Source organism: Apiospora aurea (genome assembly GCF_038362705.1).
Source record: "Apiospora aurea strain CBS 24483 chromosome Unknown utg000001l_segment0_segment0, whole genome shotgun sequence".
Taxonomy (NCBI): domain Eukaryota; kingdom Fungi; phylum Ascomycota; class Sordariomycetes; order Amphisphaeriales; family Apiosporaceae; genus Apiospora; species Apiospora aurea.
The window spans coordinates 6883021-6900031 of record NW_027117388.1 but is presented as its reverse complement, the minus strand read 5'-3'; the positions used below and the strand labels follow the sequence as shown (position 1 = coordinate 6900031).

General features: G+C 55.0%; 6 protein-coding genes across 6 annotated transcripts; all 6 read right to left on the bottom strand.

Annotated features, from left to right (window-relative positions):
- Positions 1 to 680: 680 nt before the first annotated feature.
- On the bottom strand, positions 681 to 1610 carry PG986_002108 (cell surface protein; the record flags this gene model as incomplete). Its single annotated transcript, XM_066838330.1, has 1 exon — positions 681 to 1610. The coding sequence occupies one exon, from the start codon at positions 1608 to 1610 to the stop codon at positions 681 to 683; it is 930 nt and encodes a 309-aa protein (XP_066707223.1).
- Positions 1611 to 3458: 1848 nt separating this feature from the next.
- PG986_002107 (uncharacterized protein) lies at positions 3459 to 5790 on the bottom strand (the record flags this gene model as incomplete). Its single annotated transcript, XM_066838329.1, has 3 exons — positions 3459 to 3679; positions 3776 to 4496; positions 4534 to 5790. 3 exons carry the CDS (start codon positions 5788 to 5790, stop codon positions 3459 to 3461), a joined length of 2199 nt encoding a protein of 732 aa, XP_066707222.1.
- Positions 5791 to 9301: 3511 nt separating this feature from the next.
- PG986_002106 (uncharacterized protein) lies at positions 9302 to 9718 on the bottom strand (the record flags this gene model as incomplete). The annotated part of the gene is made up of 1 exon (XM_066838328.1): positions 9302 to 9718. The coding sequence occupies one exon, from the start codon at positions 9716 to 9718 to the stop codon at positions 9302 to 9304; it is 417 nt and encodes a 138-aa protein (XP_066707221.1).
- Positions 9719 to 10008: 290 nt separating this feature from the next.
- Positions 10009 to 12445, bottom strand: PG986_002105 (Acetoacetate-CoA ligase; the record flags this gene model as incomplete). The annotated part of the gene is made up of 5 exons (XM_066838327.1): positions 10009 to 10167; positions 10266 to 10865; positions 10931 to 11644; positions 11727 to 12239; positions 12338 to 12445. The coding sequence occupies 5 exons, from the start codon at positions 12443 to 12445 to the stop codon at positions 10009 to 10011; spliced, it is 2094 nt and encodes a 697-aa protein (XP_066707220.1).
- A 1192-nt stretch (positions 12446 to 13637) lies between these two features.
- PG986_002104 (uncharacterized protein) lies at positions 13638 to 14580 on the bottom strand (the record flags this gene model as incomplete). Its single annotated transcript, XM_066838326.1, has 2 exons — positions 13638 to 13813; positions 14271 to 14580. The coding sequence occupies 2 exons, from the start codon at positions 14578 to 14580 to the stop codon at positions 13638 to 13640; spliced, it is 486 nt and encodes a 161-aa protein (XP_066707219.1).
- A 713-nt stretch (positions 14581 to 15293) lies between these two features.
- PG986_002103 (uncharacterized protein) lies at positions 15294 to 15736 on the bottom strand (the record flags this gene model as incomplete). The annotated part of the gene is made up of 2 exons (XM_066838325.1): positions 15294 to 15585; positions 15705 to 15736. 2 exons carry the CDS (start codon positions 15734 to 15736, stop codon positions 15294 to 15296), a joined length of 324 nt encoding a protein of 107 aa, XP_066707218.1.
- Between the last annotated feature and the right edge of the window lie 1275 nt (positions 15737 to 17011).

Genomic DNA, 17011 nt, shown 5'->3' with positions numbered 1-17011 from the left:
GGCAGCAAACCTCCGGCCATGTCATCCAAATTTTAACTTCGCCTGTCACACTTTGGCAGACGCTTCGTTCCTGTCACTTGAACGTTTATATAAGCTTACCTGCTTAGCATAACGACTCCATAACCTTGATTGACGGGATGAAATGCTGATCAAGACCATGCTAATAGGACGAGGATCGAGTGACACGACTGAATGGCAAAGGCTGGTGACTTAGGGTGATCTAGTATGACTAGAGCCTAATCCAGCAGAGTGTATCACAACCATCAAGGATCATCGAAACGGAAGGTATTCGTCGGCAGGTATAGTATTGCTGTATCTACAGCGATCAAAAAGGAATGTCTCGAACCCCTCCTATTCCATCCCAGGCGACCAAGTCGTCGCCTGCTGGTAACCAGAGGAGGGGCCATGTGTTGATCCGTCTTTCCATGCACATACCATCAATCATCCATCAAAGCAGTGTACATACAAGAAAAATTGATCTGTCGCCAAAAATCCAATGCTCCTCTTTCCTGCTGCACCCCCCCCACCGTCGTCGGAGTGAAGTGTAATAAGAAATAATAAGTACTCCCAGCGCCCAATGCCCGCTCCTGTCCTACCATAGGTATACCATTCATAACCCCGTCTATAGTCCAATGACCAAAGGAAAATTCGAACCAATAGCGCACAAGTAGCTGGGCCGCTTATTCGAGGCTCTGGCGGGCCTCCTCAGCTCGCTTCTTGATGCGGTAGGCAATAGCTCGCTTGCGGGCCGCGTTGGTCTGGGTGAAAGCGGCGGAGCCACCGAAGGGACCGGCGGGGGTGTTGTTGCGGACGCGGACGACGCAGACGTTGTCAGCACCGCCAACGCTGGCGTCGCAGGTCATGCCCTGGGGCATGGCGACCTTGACGTCGAAGTCGGTCATGGTGGCGGTGGAGAGACCGGCGACGAAGCCGGGAACGTCCTGAGTCACCTCAGCCTTCTTGAAGGCGGCCATATCGGTACCGCCCGAGGTGCCGTCGATCATGGCCTCGAGAGGACCAGCGCCGTCCTGGTTGATCTGGCGGTACTGAAGAGTGACCTCGCCGTTCTCGTCGGCAGTGGGCAGACCCTCCGAGGCACCCTGGCCAGCGGTCGCCTTGACGTTCGTCTCAGCTGCGGTCTTGGTCTGAGTACCCTTGGCCTTGGCGGCGCCGTTGTTACCACCGCCCAGGAGGCCGCTCAAGAAGCCTTGGCGGCGGAACTTGGCGCTGTTGACGCCGCGGGTGTTCTTGGTGCTCTTCTGGCCAACGTTGGCGGGGATGTTGTCCTCGACACCGACACCGGTGCCGTTGTTGGTGGGGGCGGCACCGCCACCCATGAAGCTGGCGATCATGGTGGCAGCCTCGACCTTGCCGTTTCCTTGGGTGCGGCCCAGGGGACCGGCCTTGCCGGACTGGATCTCGCGGTCACGGATGATGGCAGTGTCGGCCTGGGAGCCGCAGCCGTTGCTGGAGCAGTCTCGGGGAGTGCCATCAGCGACTGTGAGACCGGGCATCTCCACTCCGTTGGCACCGACCACCTTGGTGACCAGACCGTGGCCAGAGACGGAGGCGACGAGGCCGGCAGCAGCGAGGACGAGAGAGTAACGCATCTTGATGGTTGGTGTGTGTGTGACTGGGGTGGACTGAAAAAAAGGTAAAGGGGAATAAAAAGTGGAAAAGGGTATATATAAGCTTGGAATGCCACCGGGGCTTGAGGTGAATAGAAGAAGAGAGGAGGAAGAAGAAGAAGATCGAAAGACACTGCTTTGATGGTGATGATGTTGGATGATGGTGATGAGGAGGAGCTAGAACCCTTACTCTCGAGAGGAATCTGGTCCTTTTATACAAGAACTGTCCAGTGTCAACCTCTTCGTCTGATATTTACACGCAACCTACCAGAATGCCACTATTTTGTGACCACCCCTTCACCGGACGAGCTGACCTCCGGGCCATGGTCTCAACCGATGGGATGGAAGGAGGCCCATCTAGTGTTGTTTCCGGCGCATGGCAAGGGATGATGTTTGGAGTTTCTTGCTTGCGTCCATGCCCGCCACTCCACCGGTGGGCGATGCACCACACCGCGATACCGTCAGGATACGGCCTACCTGGCGGCTAGGTCGCCTAAGCAAGTAAGCTTAAAGGTGTGATGATGCTGTATTGATGGGGAAGTGGACGCCCAGCGCGGAATCAAAACAGGCAGTCTCAAACGGGGCCATGGCAGATGCAGTGAGCGAATCGCAAGTCCGAGCTGGAGGAAACAGCGGGTTGGCAGCAAACTCCCGGTCCCAGTTCAAGGGCTGGAGTTACTGTTACTGTCGCAGTCGACTTTGACAGGCTGATGAACGAATCGCATCAAAGGAAAAGATGCCCCCGCCCCCAGTCTGGGAAGGGAGACAATGTTCTGCAGTGGAAACGGAACGCATTACCGTCTTGGCAGAGATCACAAACATCTGCAGAGTCTCAGGTCTCAGGTGGGCCCGATTGCTGTTGGTGTCAAGAGTGATGGTGGCACCCAGTTGGTTCAAGTTTTAGAGGGGTTCCTGGGGTGGAGCTTCCCCTGCAGTGCCTGTGCCTGCCGGCCCTACAAAGGATGGAGGCTCAAGCTTCTATTTCGTGGGGGTGCTTGCGGTAGTGGAACAGTAGCGGCCGAGGATGGAGCCCCTGCGCGCAGCCACAATTGTATGACAACTGTGAGGGAGGAAGCTCCGAAGCTTCCAGCGTCACTCCTGGTTTGCTGGCTCTGCAGCAGCTTCCACCCGACACATTCATCGAGCTTCACCACGGCTCAAGGGGTAACGCGATGAAGCAATCGGAGGATTTGTTCTTGCCGATCTTCCATACCTTCGTGATCTCCCGCTACCTACCTGAACCCTGGCCCCCTTCACCGTCACAAAGCACTGACGGCAGATCTGTGTTTGGTCCAACCTGGTTTGGGAGGCCTGCCTTGGACCTGCCTTTTGCTACAACTTTACACTGCCACCTGCCAACCCGGCAAATGTGCCCGCATGCTCCACCCCAGACGATGAGCCTCCGGTTCCCGCCAAGGTATCGAACCTATCGCGTACTCATGCTGGATGCGTTTTGTGGGTGATCGGCACCAGGAACAAGGCAGGTTGACGGTTTCGCATCGCCAAACACCTGATTTATGTAAGATCTTGCTCCTTTAGGAAACGGATGCGAACAAGGTATCGAACAGGATCCTCACGATCCTCACAAGCTGACCCGGGACACTGCATTGACTGACTAACATACAGCCGAGGCTACACGCCGGCTCGCTACTATGGATCGTGGCTCGGGGCCGTACGGCAGTAACGGCAACATCTTGTCTCATTATCATTACAAATTTTCTTTTTGTCCTTATCTTCTTTTCCAAATAACCTTAGGTACACCCCTTTCGTCGCATCTCAAAGTCAAAGCGGTGTCATCCTATGGCCGCCTGCCTCCTTGGTCGCTCTAGCTCAGCTCCGGAATAGCGCCACGTTTGAGATGAAGCCGGCCTGGTTGTCCGCCCAAGCGGCAACGTCGGTGCCGTCCTGAGTGATCATGTACGTCGTCCCAACCGTGTTGAGATTGTACACGGACACTTCGCTTGACTCGATGCTGAAGATGCGCGACTGGCACTTGGTGCTGTTGCCTTGGTCGGAGCAGTGAACGTTGTTGTTGTTGAAGAAGGAGTACACTGCAGGGCACTCTTGTCAGTATCAAGTTTGCAGCTGCGACGACGAGGATGCCTGATACACCCTATAAGGTTACTGCAGGAGAGAAATCAACTTACTTCCGGCGCCGTAGACCAAGATGTCTTTGCTGTCGACAACGCGAAGACCCCATCCATCTTCGCCCTGCTTGAACACGGGGTCGCTGTATTTGGGCTCTCGTGAGAATGGCAGTAAGGCATCTGGGTTAGGCTGGTAATACGCCGTCTCGGTCTGGATCTGGCCCATGAAGACGTCTTTGGTGTTCACGAGATTGTACTCATAGAGTGCATGATGCTCAACCCCAGAGCCGACGACCCAAACGCCACCCAGGACACTCTCAATCAGCATGCCCCTTCCGGCATACACGGTGATCTGGGTTTTGTTGGCATCATCGACGTCATGGTCCGCAATCCAAATCCAACAGTTCTCCATGTACAGACCCGAGGCGAACGGGGTCACATGCACTGACATGAACGCACCGACACACTCCTCCTTTACGGCGGTGGCGAGGACTTCGGGTGTCTTGATGCACTGTGCGACTTGGAGTTGCGACCCGGCGAAGCCTCCCACACGCACATGGACATTCCACATGCCCGAGGGCTCACTGGGCTTGGACAGGATGTTCCACTCAATGAGAACGGCACCGGCCTGCGCGCCCTGAGTGCTGACGAACATGTCGGACCACTCGACCCTGCCCACCTCACCTCCCGCAGCACCAACTTGCACGACAGGCTTTGGATCATGCATGTTGTTGAAGAAGCTTCCGGACGACATGATGACGGGCAGAGCCTCTCCGATGATCTTGGAACCCGGGGGGAACGTACAAGGTCTTGGTTACCTTGTAATAACCGGCGTTGATCAGCAAGGCCTTGCCACCCTTCGCTGCTTTGAGGATGGCAGCCTGCAGAGCCTCGGTGTCGTCGGTGTGGCCATCGCCAGTGGCACCCTCAGCACGAGCGACGACAAACTGCGAGATGGGCAAGTTCTCATACTTGGGCATGGAGCGCTGGTAGAAATCAGACCCAGTCGTTAGGCTGCCTGGTCGACTGTTCGGCGTGATATCCCCCTGGACCACATTACGCGTGCCCTTAGGGACATACTGACCTCCTTGGCCCCAAGCTGAGATGGTCTTAGCTCCGGATGTTCCCTCGAGAAGCGTGGCACCGGAGGGACCCTTGATGGCTACGCGGACGTTGTTGAGAGACACGTTCTCGAGGATGAGAGCGCCGCCGGCTGACTTGCTCGGAGTGGTGCGAGCTGTGATTACAGCCTTATCCGTGTTTGAAAACTCGCTATCGAAGAGAACGACTGATGCCACGTTGGGCTCGCCCTTGTCAGTGACGGAGGTGAGGTTCAGTCCAACTTTGCAGTTGTTGATCTTGAGCCCATAGTACGTCCAACCCCAGTTCCACGCCTGGTCGATGGCGGTGACGACGTTATTGAAGGTCAGGTTACGCATGGTGAACTGCTGGTTGCCGATGGCCATACCCTGAGCGCCTCCGGAGAAGGAGAGATCGCTCATGAACCCACCAGATCCCTCCGCAATGAACACACCTTGGTGCTGCGTACCAACAGCCTGCGACAGCTTGAAGATGATGTTCTGCAGCAAGGTAGCCTGCGAGACGGTCCAGTGGATACCGGCCACCTGCAACGACGACCGGACCTCGGTGGTGTCGATGATAATGTTGCGAACCTGGGTCCAGAAGACGTCGGTGGCGCCCCAACCCAACTTACCATCCGACCCGTACTGGTTTCCATCGATGACCCATCTGGCCTTGAACTCGGAGCTTCCCTTGATTACGGGCATGCAGTTGGGGTTCCCGACAATCTGGGTGTAGTAGTAGTTGACTATGGAGTCAGAGACGATGTAGGTGCCGTTGGGAAAGTACACCAGGGCGGGGCTGGTAGTTGTCGAAGCACATTTTCCGGGGGCACACCTGTTCCCGTCGCTGATGGCACGGTTGATGGCGGCGGTGTCGTCGGTCACACCGTCGCCCTTGGCGCCGTAGTCCATCACATTGCGGAAGACCTTGTAGTCTGCCGGGTCCGCGTTGAAAGGTGCGATTCCCTGGGCTTTCAGATCCTCTGTAGACATGTGAGTTCAGTTTCACCCTTTTACTAGAGACTGCATCACATACCTAGCCAGTAGGCGCAAACCGAGGGTGCGACTGACGCAGAGCTTGTGGTTGACGAGCCGCTAGCGGCGCTCGAAATCGTATACGAGGCAGTTGGCGAAGTAATAGATGCGGAGCTGGAGATGCTCGCGCTATATGAAGAGTTGGAAAAGGGGCTGAATACAGGGGAACCGGAACTGGCAGTGACCGAAGCTAACGCGTTCGAGGCAGGGCTCAGGAATGCATCTTGTGAGGAGCTTATGGCAGAAGGCTCACTGTTGCCGTATACAGAGGCCGGGATGTTCGGCGAGAGGCGAACTGATGGTATACACTTGGCCAGAGTGGTAGACGCCGAAGCGAGGAAAGAAGCCGAAATGACCGACTGGACGCGCATTGCGCAACGAATGTGACGGGATAGGATACCCCAATTATAGTATATAGATTAATGAGTGACAGGAGACTGCCGTCGACGACCTCGAGGACGACGAATGGCAAAAGCAATTATGGAAAAGAGAGGTAGTTTCTGGAGGCGGGAAGCTACGTCAAGTCCTTGCCCTCCCTGACTTGAACTCCCATGGGCAATATGGGCGGTGTTGAACCTGCATATGTATTGTTGGATGTCTCTCTAGAGGGAGTGTCCAGCATCCCGCGATCAACAGAGATTCTTTCTGTTGTGGGATATGGGGGAAATTGGTGGCGGCCTCGGCGCATCCAAAACGGTGGGTGAGTTGAATGGACCCCGGGCCATGATGATTTACGGCGCCTGCCTACTAACATGCTCAAGAAACTGATTTCAAGGATTGATTACAGAATGCGCCTCTTGGCTGATGATGTGCATTTTGAGTTCTTCGCCGTTGCGGTCCGGTGGGAGTTGCACGAGATATTCAACGCCCAGAGTAATTATATATGGATAAGACCGGGGCATTCTAGACACGAAGAAGATGCTTTCGCCGGCTATCTCGTAATGGCACGCCTCAAAGCCTCCCTGGCGGCTAGGTCGACATGTGTATGTGGCAGCCTTGATCGCTCTGCATGTTTCGGCAATCAAGTGATTGGCCGTGGTCCTGTAAGCAACTCGTAGCCGCGAAGGATTGTGTACCTACTTTGTCTGGCCGATGCAACATAATATTCTTACGAAAAGAAGTTGAAGCTCAGGGTATTATTACCACCATCCAATCCAAAGATAGAAGAAGGGAAGAAACTCCCGCCAATGAGACCCGACGGGTGCCTGGATCGCTTCCCCCACGTGTAAAAGGCCCAGCCAACATTGAAAGATCTTGTGCTGGCAATTTCCAACGTTGCAGGGAGCCGAAATCCGCGCTGACAGCTCACTCACTGTCCCCCCCTTCCTTCCACCAAGCATGCCAGTCACCATTATGCAGGCATATGGACTGCCGATCACGCTTAAATGACCCTGGAAAAGGCAAGCAAACATTGAATGAATATCAATGAGACCCTTGTCAAGTCTATAATACTACACCTCCCTTCCTCCCAGGACGGATGACAAAAATCTCGATTGGTCGCGTTTTGCGCTGCGGGCGGTAGTTGGCTTCTGGCCGGATTGTATCTTGCGGCCGCCCATGCCAAGGAACCGCGAAAGACGACGGGAAATCTTGCGAGAAGAACGGACGCGCAACACACCAGGAAGCCGGGGTCATGTTATTGTTTAACAAGAGAGGCGGTTTACTGCGACTTCTTCTGGAGCCCTTTGGTGGGAATTGGGATAATGACCGCGCCTCGAACCTTGGCCAGCCAGGCTCCTGCTAGCTTCACCATGTGTGGCGGCTGTGATGCTGGCCTGCGGTCTGGATTGCTCTCCCGCTCTCAATAGAGCAGAGCCTGTATGCGCTTGGGCTTCCTTGGCTTACCGGCGGCCATGAGAAACATTGGTATTTCTCTTTCCCTCTCTCTTGGCGTTTTTTCGATGATGTCTTGCATTCCTGCTGACCCCTTCTACGGATTGTGTCGGCCCCGACTTATGTCGAAGGTGCAAATTCAGGTTGCCAGTGCTGGAGTGAGTGAAAACTGGGTTTATTTGCCCAGGCCTTGCCTCACCGCAGCTCGGGTTTACATCAGCTCAGATAGGGGTCAGCGCCAGCACAAAGCTTTTCTTTCCTCCAGTTGAACGCCATCAGTGAGGGCCTCTGGGACGCCGGACATATTTGCCGAGTCGATACGACCTATCCACGAGCGGCTTGTAGGTTTACCGCATGGGTCCTCTGCCGTATCTTCACCAATCCCCTCTGAATCCAACATTCTTCCTAACCCGAGATGACCCAACGAGCTGCGCTGTCCATCTCGTGGCTAATAGAAGCCATATGGGCGGACGACCTAGACAACGTTGAGAGGAAACCACACTCAAGGATGGGTAGCCGAAAGAACCTACCTCACACGCACAGCAGGGTTCATTTCTCATCCAATGCTGCATACAGACCAGCCAGCAAGTCCCCTCCCGGTATGAGGGTCTCTTTGGGGAGATGTCTATCCAGTATCGGTATATAGTCCTGTCTCAAGATGCTGCTCGAGGTTGAAACAGGAGGTTCGTTGCTGTTCCGAGGAAACAGCCCCTTGCGGGCTAAGATGTACTTAAGTCAAGCTGCCCAACCCGTGGGTCAGGCGTCAGCACTAACAGTGGCAGCACTTGAGCACCTATAAGTAAGCTGGGCAAGGGTGAGCTCACAGGGCCGGCCTAGAGAGCTATCGGTAATCGCTTTCTTATCCATTTCCAACACGTTCATTGCCTTCAAAGAGACGTTACCTGGCAGTTATTCGTTCATTCACTCTCGCGGCCAAGCATACCCTGGTTAGTATCTGGAAACACACCAATATGACATAACAAAGACATGCGAGTTTCTGCTGCAAAATGAACCGAATAACCACAAAAAGCGGGATTCAATAAGCGTGTTACTTATTGTCCCGGGCCCGATGCGCTACTGAGGCGCCGGCGCGCCCCTCAGCTCGCACTCGCATTCTCCAGCCCAGCAAGACGTGGACAACCATTGCGCCGCTCGCGTGTTGCCAGCAGATATATAAGAAGTCAACGGGGCTCTTGGCCTGCCGTCAGATTCCATCGTGAGTAATCACTGCATCGACGGCAGATCTGACATATCCAGGCCTATACCCTTATCTCCTACGTTATCTGAGCAAAAGACGATAATGCACGATCATTATACCAGCTTGCACAAGGCATAGTCAACCGCCAGCAATCCATTGATTGGCGTCCTGCCCGTAGCTGTCACCAGTCCGATCCACCCACTTACACGCATCGATCGCCTTTCTTTCTGGCCCCCCTATCAATCGACCCGAAGAGAGAATTCCCAAGAAAGAGTATGGGGAGGGAAAAAAAGGGGGGGTGACCTCCTCACAACAAAATGTCCCGCTACTTCCCCCACACCCCCTACGCCGAAGACCAACCCCTCTCCCACACCATCCTAACCACCCACGTCCTCACCCGCGCCCTCACCCACCGGCGCCGTCCCCGGCAACCGGCCTCTACGGCGTCCGGCAGGTCCTCCCCTGCCGCTCATCCTTCCCTCCACCTCCTCCACCTCTTCCCCCGTCCCCAACCCATCCCCAGCAGGTCTCCAACCCCGCCTCCTCCGCGCCACCGGCACAACCACCCTCTGCACCCTCGCCCGCGCCCTCGTCTCCCTCGGCCTCGCCGGCCGCATGTGGGGCCGCGGCGAGATCGAGTGGCAGGACCGGAGCTGGCGCCTGCTGGAGCACCGCCACCAGCTCGAGACGGACGACTGGGCGTACGGCGGCATGGCCGCGGGGGCCGCCGCCGTGGCGGCGCGCGTCGTAAGACCGGGGCCGTCCTGGGTCGGCGTCTTGGGCGCCGTGAGTCTGGGGAGTCTGGTGGGCGTCGCGGGGCGGATGGGGTATCGGTATGGGTTGAAGGGGGGGCATGTTTAAGGAGGACGAGGAGAGGAAAGGGGTCGCCATGAAGGTTCCGTCATGATACCTGGTTGGACCGACTATTTGTAAGATTGAAGCAGGGTACGAGAAGAGGTGTGCGATCACTCGCGCGGGATCACTAAATTTGTATGACCCAAAAGTGAGTTGATATTGATGTTAAATTTGACCTGTTCGCTATCTTTCTATCGAAACTTCATCTAAATGTCAGACTATCTATTTCAGCATTGTATACAGCTTAAGTACAAGATACTCTATTGCAAGCAGATACAACTCCTAACTCCTTACAGTTTCTCCCTCCCGGCCTTCAGAACCTCGTCCTTTGCGAATTGATAGTAAAAGTCCAAGCTCTTCGGGTTCAGTAGTGTGCCGCTAGGCTTGATGATTTGGCCCGAGACGATCTGCTTGACCGGCAGCTCAACCTTCTTCATATTGATGGTAGTCTATGACATAGCATAGGTTGACGTTAGCACCAGAAAGAAGCAACAGATGAATGCGCTCATTCAGGAGCACATAAGTAAGGCTTGACATGTAAACTTACCGGTATCTCAGGCGTCTCAAAGACGTACTTGGGCACATGCCGCTTCGACAAATCCCGCTTAATGGCTTCTTTAACATCGTAGACGAGCTTCTTGTCGAACTTCTGACCGGGCCTCATAAGCAAGAACAACATGACACTCTCATCAGAATCCTGAGGCCTCCGCTGCCCGACGCAGACCGAGTCGGCCAGGCGGTCAGCAAAGTGTTTCTCGAGGACCGAATAGACCTCGGCGGAGCCGAAGCGGACGCCACTAGGGTTGAGCACGCCGTCGGCGCGGCCCATGAAGGTCAGGTTCTTGGTCTTCGGGTGGATGACCACAAAGTCGCCGTGCGCCCAGACGTGGTCGAAACGCGCAAAGTAGGCCGCGTGGAACCGGGATCCATGAACGCCGACGGGCGTCTTGTCGCCCCAGAGGCAGACGGGCACGTTGGGGAAGGCGGAGGTGGCGACGAGCTCGCCCGGTGTTCCGTGGGGGACTTCTTGGCCCGGTCCGTTGGGTAGCATGGAGTCATAGATGGCGACTTGTGTCCCGAGACTGGGTCCCTGAGTTCCGCCTACGTAAACGGGCGTAAGAGGATTGCAGATACCGAAGCAACCAGCCTATTGGTCTCGTTAGTTGATTCTTGGATGTGCTTATGTAAAAGAGGTAGCTCGGCGGTACTCACGATATCAGTTCCTCCCGATATGTTACCAAGCTGCGTATGCGCAGGGAACCCCTTCTCGTAGAACCACTCAAAGAGCTGATTCGACAAGACCATACCGGTGGAGGTGACAATTTGCAAGTTGGACAAGTCGGTAAGCTCCCGGGGCGATATGCCTGCCTTGGCGATCTCGTGCATCCACCTCGGGCTGATGCCCAGCTTCGTCACCTTCTGGTCGCCGACCAGCTTGACAAATGTCTGCAGATCGGGCTGGAACGGTGATCCATCATAAAGCACCACTCGAGCTCCCGACATGAGGTAACCGACACTTGAGAGGTACATGATCCAACCCGTGGTGGTATACTGGAGCCCGACCGAGTCGGAGGTCACGCCTTCGTGCAGCATGCCCTCCTTGAAGAAGTTGAGAACCACGCCGCCCACCGAGTGCGTGATAGCCTTGGGGATACCCGTGGTCCCTGACGAGTAGCAGATGAGGAACGGGTCGTGGAACGCGACTCTTTCGATAGGCGGCGTTCCGGCGGCGCGTTTCCGGAGGAAGTCATCCAGCGTCTGAGCTCGAGGGACTTTGCTGATGTCCAGTGCATCATGGAACCGCCGGATAGAGACGATGCCCTTGAATAGATCACATCCTTTCATTCCTGCTTCGATCTCCGTCATCTTCTCACGAAGATCCACCCGTCTGCCGTTGTAAAGCGCGGCATCATCCATGAAAATGTACTATCAAGATTTTCTTGGTTAGCTTTCAGGTACATACCGATATATATACACCCACGGCCAGTAACATCGAAGCAGCACTTACACTAGGGTTGATCTGGACAGTGCGTTGCAGTATGCCCTGGACGCCCATGTCGGTGGAGGAGCTGCTGAAGATGGCGCCGAGCCAGGTGGTGGCCGCGAAGACAATGAGCGTCTCGATGCTGTTGGCGGCGACGATGACGACGCGATCGCCCTTGCGCACGCCGCCCGCGTGCAGGGCGGCGGCGTACTCGGCCGTCAGCTTGCGGAACATGTACCACGTCAGCTGCCGGGTCTCCGAGTTGCCCTCGCGGACCTCGGTCATGGCGATCTTGGTGTCCTCCTTGCCGACGGTGCCATGGTGGTCGCTAGGGTCGCCGCGGCCGCGCGACCACAGCAGGTTCTCGGCGAAGTTGAGGCGGACGCCCTCGAACCAGCGCGGGACGGTGTCGATGGGCCGGCTCTCGTCGACGGCGCGCTGGTACGTGCCCTCGTAGATGACGGGCGAGTAGCTCAGCACGTCGGACCAGAAGTCGGACCGCTTGTTGACGGAGAACTGATACAAGTCCCAGAATGTCTATATGTCCGAGAGGCAGGTCAGTCAGCATTGCTACCTATTTACTGTAGCTAGAACTGCTGAAGGTTATATAGACGACGGGCAGTAGTGTAACATACCTGCAGGTTGAGGTTGTGCTTCCTGTTGACCTCCTGCATGAACTTGTACATTTCCGTGTCCCGGGGGTTCGGGTGCTCCCAGAGCTTCCGCGGTATAGCGTCCGCCATGGCGTCGTCGTCGTCGGCTGTATCCTGAGGACCTAATGATCCGATATGGCGATGGTATCCTAGGTTATGACTCGAGTATATATATGAGCATGTGCTTTTATCGCCAGAGACGTGCTGGCCCCGACAGTTCCGCGGATAAAGGACGGTATCGCACACTTATGCAGGTCAGCAACGCAGTGGGACGCTGTGAGCCCGTGCCGGAGTATATGATGCTCCTACCTAAGACACCCCGGCCACTTTGACTTTTACAAGATTGACAGCGAACGAGAAACGCGGGAGAGAAAAAGAAAAGAGGAATTAAACAAAAATCACCATAATTGACACATCCTCCATACTATCCATTGGGAAATAGCAGAGAATACGGAAAATAAAACGCTCTCCCCTCCCCGATCACGCTTCATCTTGGGTTTGGGTTGTTGTTATCTTGTTCGGCAAGTGGACCATCCATGGGGGAAGATGATGGTAAGCACTTCCCCGCGAATCCCCCCCCGCAGCTTCCCCAACCGCTCTCCGCACACACACACACCAAAATGTCCGCTGGGGTTGCGCGGGATTCTAGCGGGAAGCAGTCGAACCGTCAATGGCTACTGCCTCGGCACACTCATGTCTTATGCCACTCATTGCCCACGTTATGAACCTCAATGGGACCGATGGGAATTGAAACCATCTCCAAATAATTATATTATTGTCGTCCTGTGCCTGCCTAGTAAGTGAAGTAAGCAGACCAGAATGGGCAGCCGGTTGAATATTCGGATCGACACGGGTAAAATTGGCTCCGATTAAGCATTCCCTAATTCCGAGCCCAATATAAGAAAGAACAAGACGCGCTGCACGTCTTCGTCATAGCAGGCACGGCATGCCACCTCGGTATCCCGATCGGCTTGCCGAGCCTGTCCACCATCCTAATGCCACCAATCCAAGATGACATGACTGCTTCCCCTCTCGCTATGCGTACACTCAGACCAGAAGGCCTGTCTTCGTCAGTGGACTAGAGTCCATGACCTTCCTTGTTAGCATTCGATCTTGCCGGGCGGATTGTGGTCGTAGCTATAAGATAAGCTCGATTCGCCAGATCTCGAGCAGTCTCAGTGTCAGTGTCAGTGAAGTAGGTATGTTAGCCATCTCCTTCCCCATCCTCCACGTAATCAGGGCGTTACTTGCTGGCAGCAGGCGTAGACAAAGAACTGATCGACTACTGGATCTTCCCCGCCCAGAATCTGGGCCGGTGAAGATGGACGCATCCGGCTTGGGTATCAAGAGATGGGTGGTTTCGGTGGTCCCAGCTTCCGCTACGAGCATCGAGAAGACCCATACCATTGGAAGGAACCTGATCAAGAGCCGGCGAGTCGCGGTGAGCGAGGACGTTCGCTGTGATAGTCGTGCGTATGTCTTACTAGCAAGAAAGGAAGTAAGTGGAAGTTGACTGGACGATGGACGCTTGATGGGATGTGTGGTCAGGCTTGGCTTGGGGATGATCGCCAGCCACCTGCTGGGCTATCGAGAGTGTCGCTGTTTCGTCATTCTTCATCATAAAAAGCAGCCGCAATGAGCATCAGAAGGGCGTGTGAGTCAGGGCAAGGGTGCTATCGTGCGATTCATTACCCATTCTGCTGGTTGGTCCCAACCTAGAGGTATCTATGGCTGATATCAAGACCCGATACGATACGACACATGAGAGGCTTGGATGAACCTATTGGACCGGGAAGTCTCCCGAGTACGAGATGAGCAACGACCAGCGTATACCAACACCCGCCGTCGGGGCATGAGGTACATATCTATCTGGTTTCGCCGCCGGCTGGCCAATGCAAGCACGCGCAGAAAAGACCTGGCAGCCGAATCTCGAATCCAGGTAGGGCGTTCTTGGCACGTGGGGTTCCAGCAAGTATTCCAGCGAGTAGACTTGTCACGTCGACGGGTGTGCCAGTGTCTCTGCATATGGTACAGGGGGAGGACTCGATATAGTCCGTCTCAAAAGCCTGATGGGATTTCCCACTAGCACGTTTTCCGCTGGTCCCGCCGCCCGCGGCGTGGAAAGGTCTCGGTGGCTTGCTGGGGGGCTTGCTGGGGAGGAAGGAGGGGACGCAAGGATAGCACGCCACATAGAGAGAGAGAGAGGAGGGGAGGGACAGCTTCATCTCGGGTCGCAACGGCTTTTTTTCCTCTGGCCAATATGTAAGATGAAGCAGGATGCAGGGGAAAAAAGAAAGAAAGGGACAGCCCAGGCTGGGTAGACCCCTCCCCTACTGCCGAATCAGCAGTGCAGGTGAAAGTTTCTCTCGGCTTCTTCCCCAAAAGAAAAGGGGTAGGCCGCCGACACGACCTGCAGTGGCGTTTCTCCATGTGTAACGCGAGTTCGCACCATCAGCCCAGGCTGCCCAGGGTCCCTCATGCGAGCCTTAGATTGAGTTTTCCGGTACATATACACGCGCTGGAACAGCACCAAATCGAGACCTGTCATCGGTACCGGGCTGGGCCCATCAGTTTGCAATTGCTGACCAAGGCGTGGGGGTTTGTCTGCGTCTGGGCCCATGCACCAATATCTCGTGCCTCTCGGTTCTTATGATCATACTTAGGTAAAAAAATATCGTGCATATTATTTCGGTTAATTAGTAATACTCCGCCGCTTCGCGGTTCCGTTTTATTTATAAATTTTAACGAGAAAAAAAATAGCTGAAATGCTAGCTCGGTTGCCTTCGCCATCGCCTTTCGCCCTCTAAAGGTGTACTGTAGTGTACATGCACGTCGACTATATCGGAAAGCCCAGGCGCCAGCGGCAGCCAGCAGCAGCAGCAGCAGCAGCAACCTACCCCGCTTCCTTCCCTCCCCTCCCCTCCCCTGTACCGATCCTTCATCCTCTCTCGAATGGCCCCATGATCTTCTTGATATCCCTGCTCATCTTCGCTTCTGAAGAAGCCTTGGAGATCGCATGAGATGCCGCTGCCGCCACCGCAGTAGTTCCTGCGTTGGACTTGACGATGAGCCGGCTTTCCGGCTGCTGAAGATATACACGGAGGCAGTGGCTCTTGCTCTTGTTCTTGCTATTTTTCTTGCTCTTCCTCGCTGTAGTCGGCTGGGACGAAGAGGCGGCAGCGGCAGCGGCAGCGGCGGAGGCAGAGGCCGAGGAGGAGGAAGCAGTCAACCTGGATATATGGTGGGAGTGCTTGCGTGGGCATTGCCTATATCTCACGCAATAAGAGTAGCATTAGCAGCATTCCACCAAAATCATGACGCATGCTAGATGAATCGGACGATCACGTACCCGTTTCGGTGACAGATTGTTGAAGAAGACATCGCCAGACACGAGGGAAAGAACAAAGAAAATCGCACACTGGTAGTGATATTATAGGGATTCCTTGTTTATCGTTGAGCTCAAAACTACAGTGTCCGTGAACCTGCCTCAATGCTTCATAGCGAGGCCAACACCGACTTTATACCTCCCCCGTCCTCCTTCCTCCTCCTCCTCCTCCCCTTGGCCATTCTCAACCCTCATCGTAGGGCTTGAATGCATTATTGACAGGATGACACGGCATAGTCTCAGATTGCTTTTGTAGAAAATGTCGAGCAGTAATGCCGTGTTCATCGCGGAAACAAACCCAACGATGAGTGTGGAGAGGCGGGACGAGCAAGAGGGGTGCGGCTCTGCCCATAGCAGGAAGCGGAAAAAATCACCGACTGCTATCCCTTCCCAGGGCTCTGAGAGGTCTAGATGAGACCGCTTCGACGCCAATGACAGAACAATGATGGGAGCATGATGACACAGGAGTTCAGCTCGACCCAGGTCCCAATAACCACATGGACATGCCCCCTTGACAAGACCACTACCCCAGAGAGCACGCGCGCGGGTCCTGCTTATAGCGGAAATATGCGAGTCGTCTCCTCCCCTCCGAGACAGCAGCAAGGCCGGATCAGACGAACTAGATCCGGCAGGCACTGTGCCGCTCCAGCCCAGCTATATGGCTAAACCCACCCCAACCAGGCAGTCGGTGGCGTGGATAGTGCGGTGTCTTGACCTCAAGTTGATTCACGCAGAGATCCGCCAATAAGAGGAGTTCCAGGGCACATTGGCAGGGACACAACCCCCACGTACCATCCCTGGGTGAGTACTCGAGAGCCTTGTGGAACTCAACTACACCGTTACTGTATACTTATGGTATGCCGTGTAATGTGTGGCTTACCCCTATGCCGTATCGGCGTAATGGAGCAAACTCCGCTGGCCAAATATAATCCAGGGCTGAAGATGCAGTTATGGTAAGCTGTCGATAGTCTTGCCCTTGCTTGCCCTCCTGTCCTGGTGGCACAAAGCTTCTGCCCGGCAGCCCAGATCAGTCCATGACAGCATTATGCTTATACGGCGTAAGCCCCTGTATGTGGAAGTAGGAAGCCGAGCTCCTCAAGATTGTCACCGCCTGCGCACCACATACACCGGATGCCAACATATTATTCTTCCCGGCTAGATACAGGCAGGCAATTCCGTCAAATCATGGGGGGTCAAAACAACCAATAGATGAGGGGTTGACGAACAAGGTCTCAATGTTGAAGTAGAGAGGCCAGAGCGATGCCTGCGCC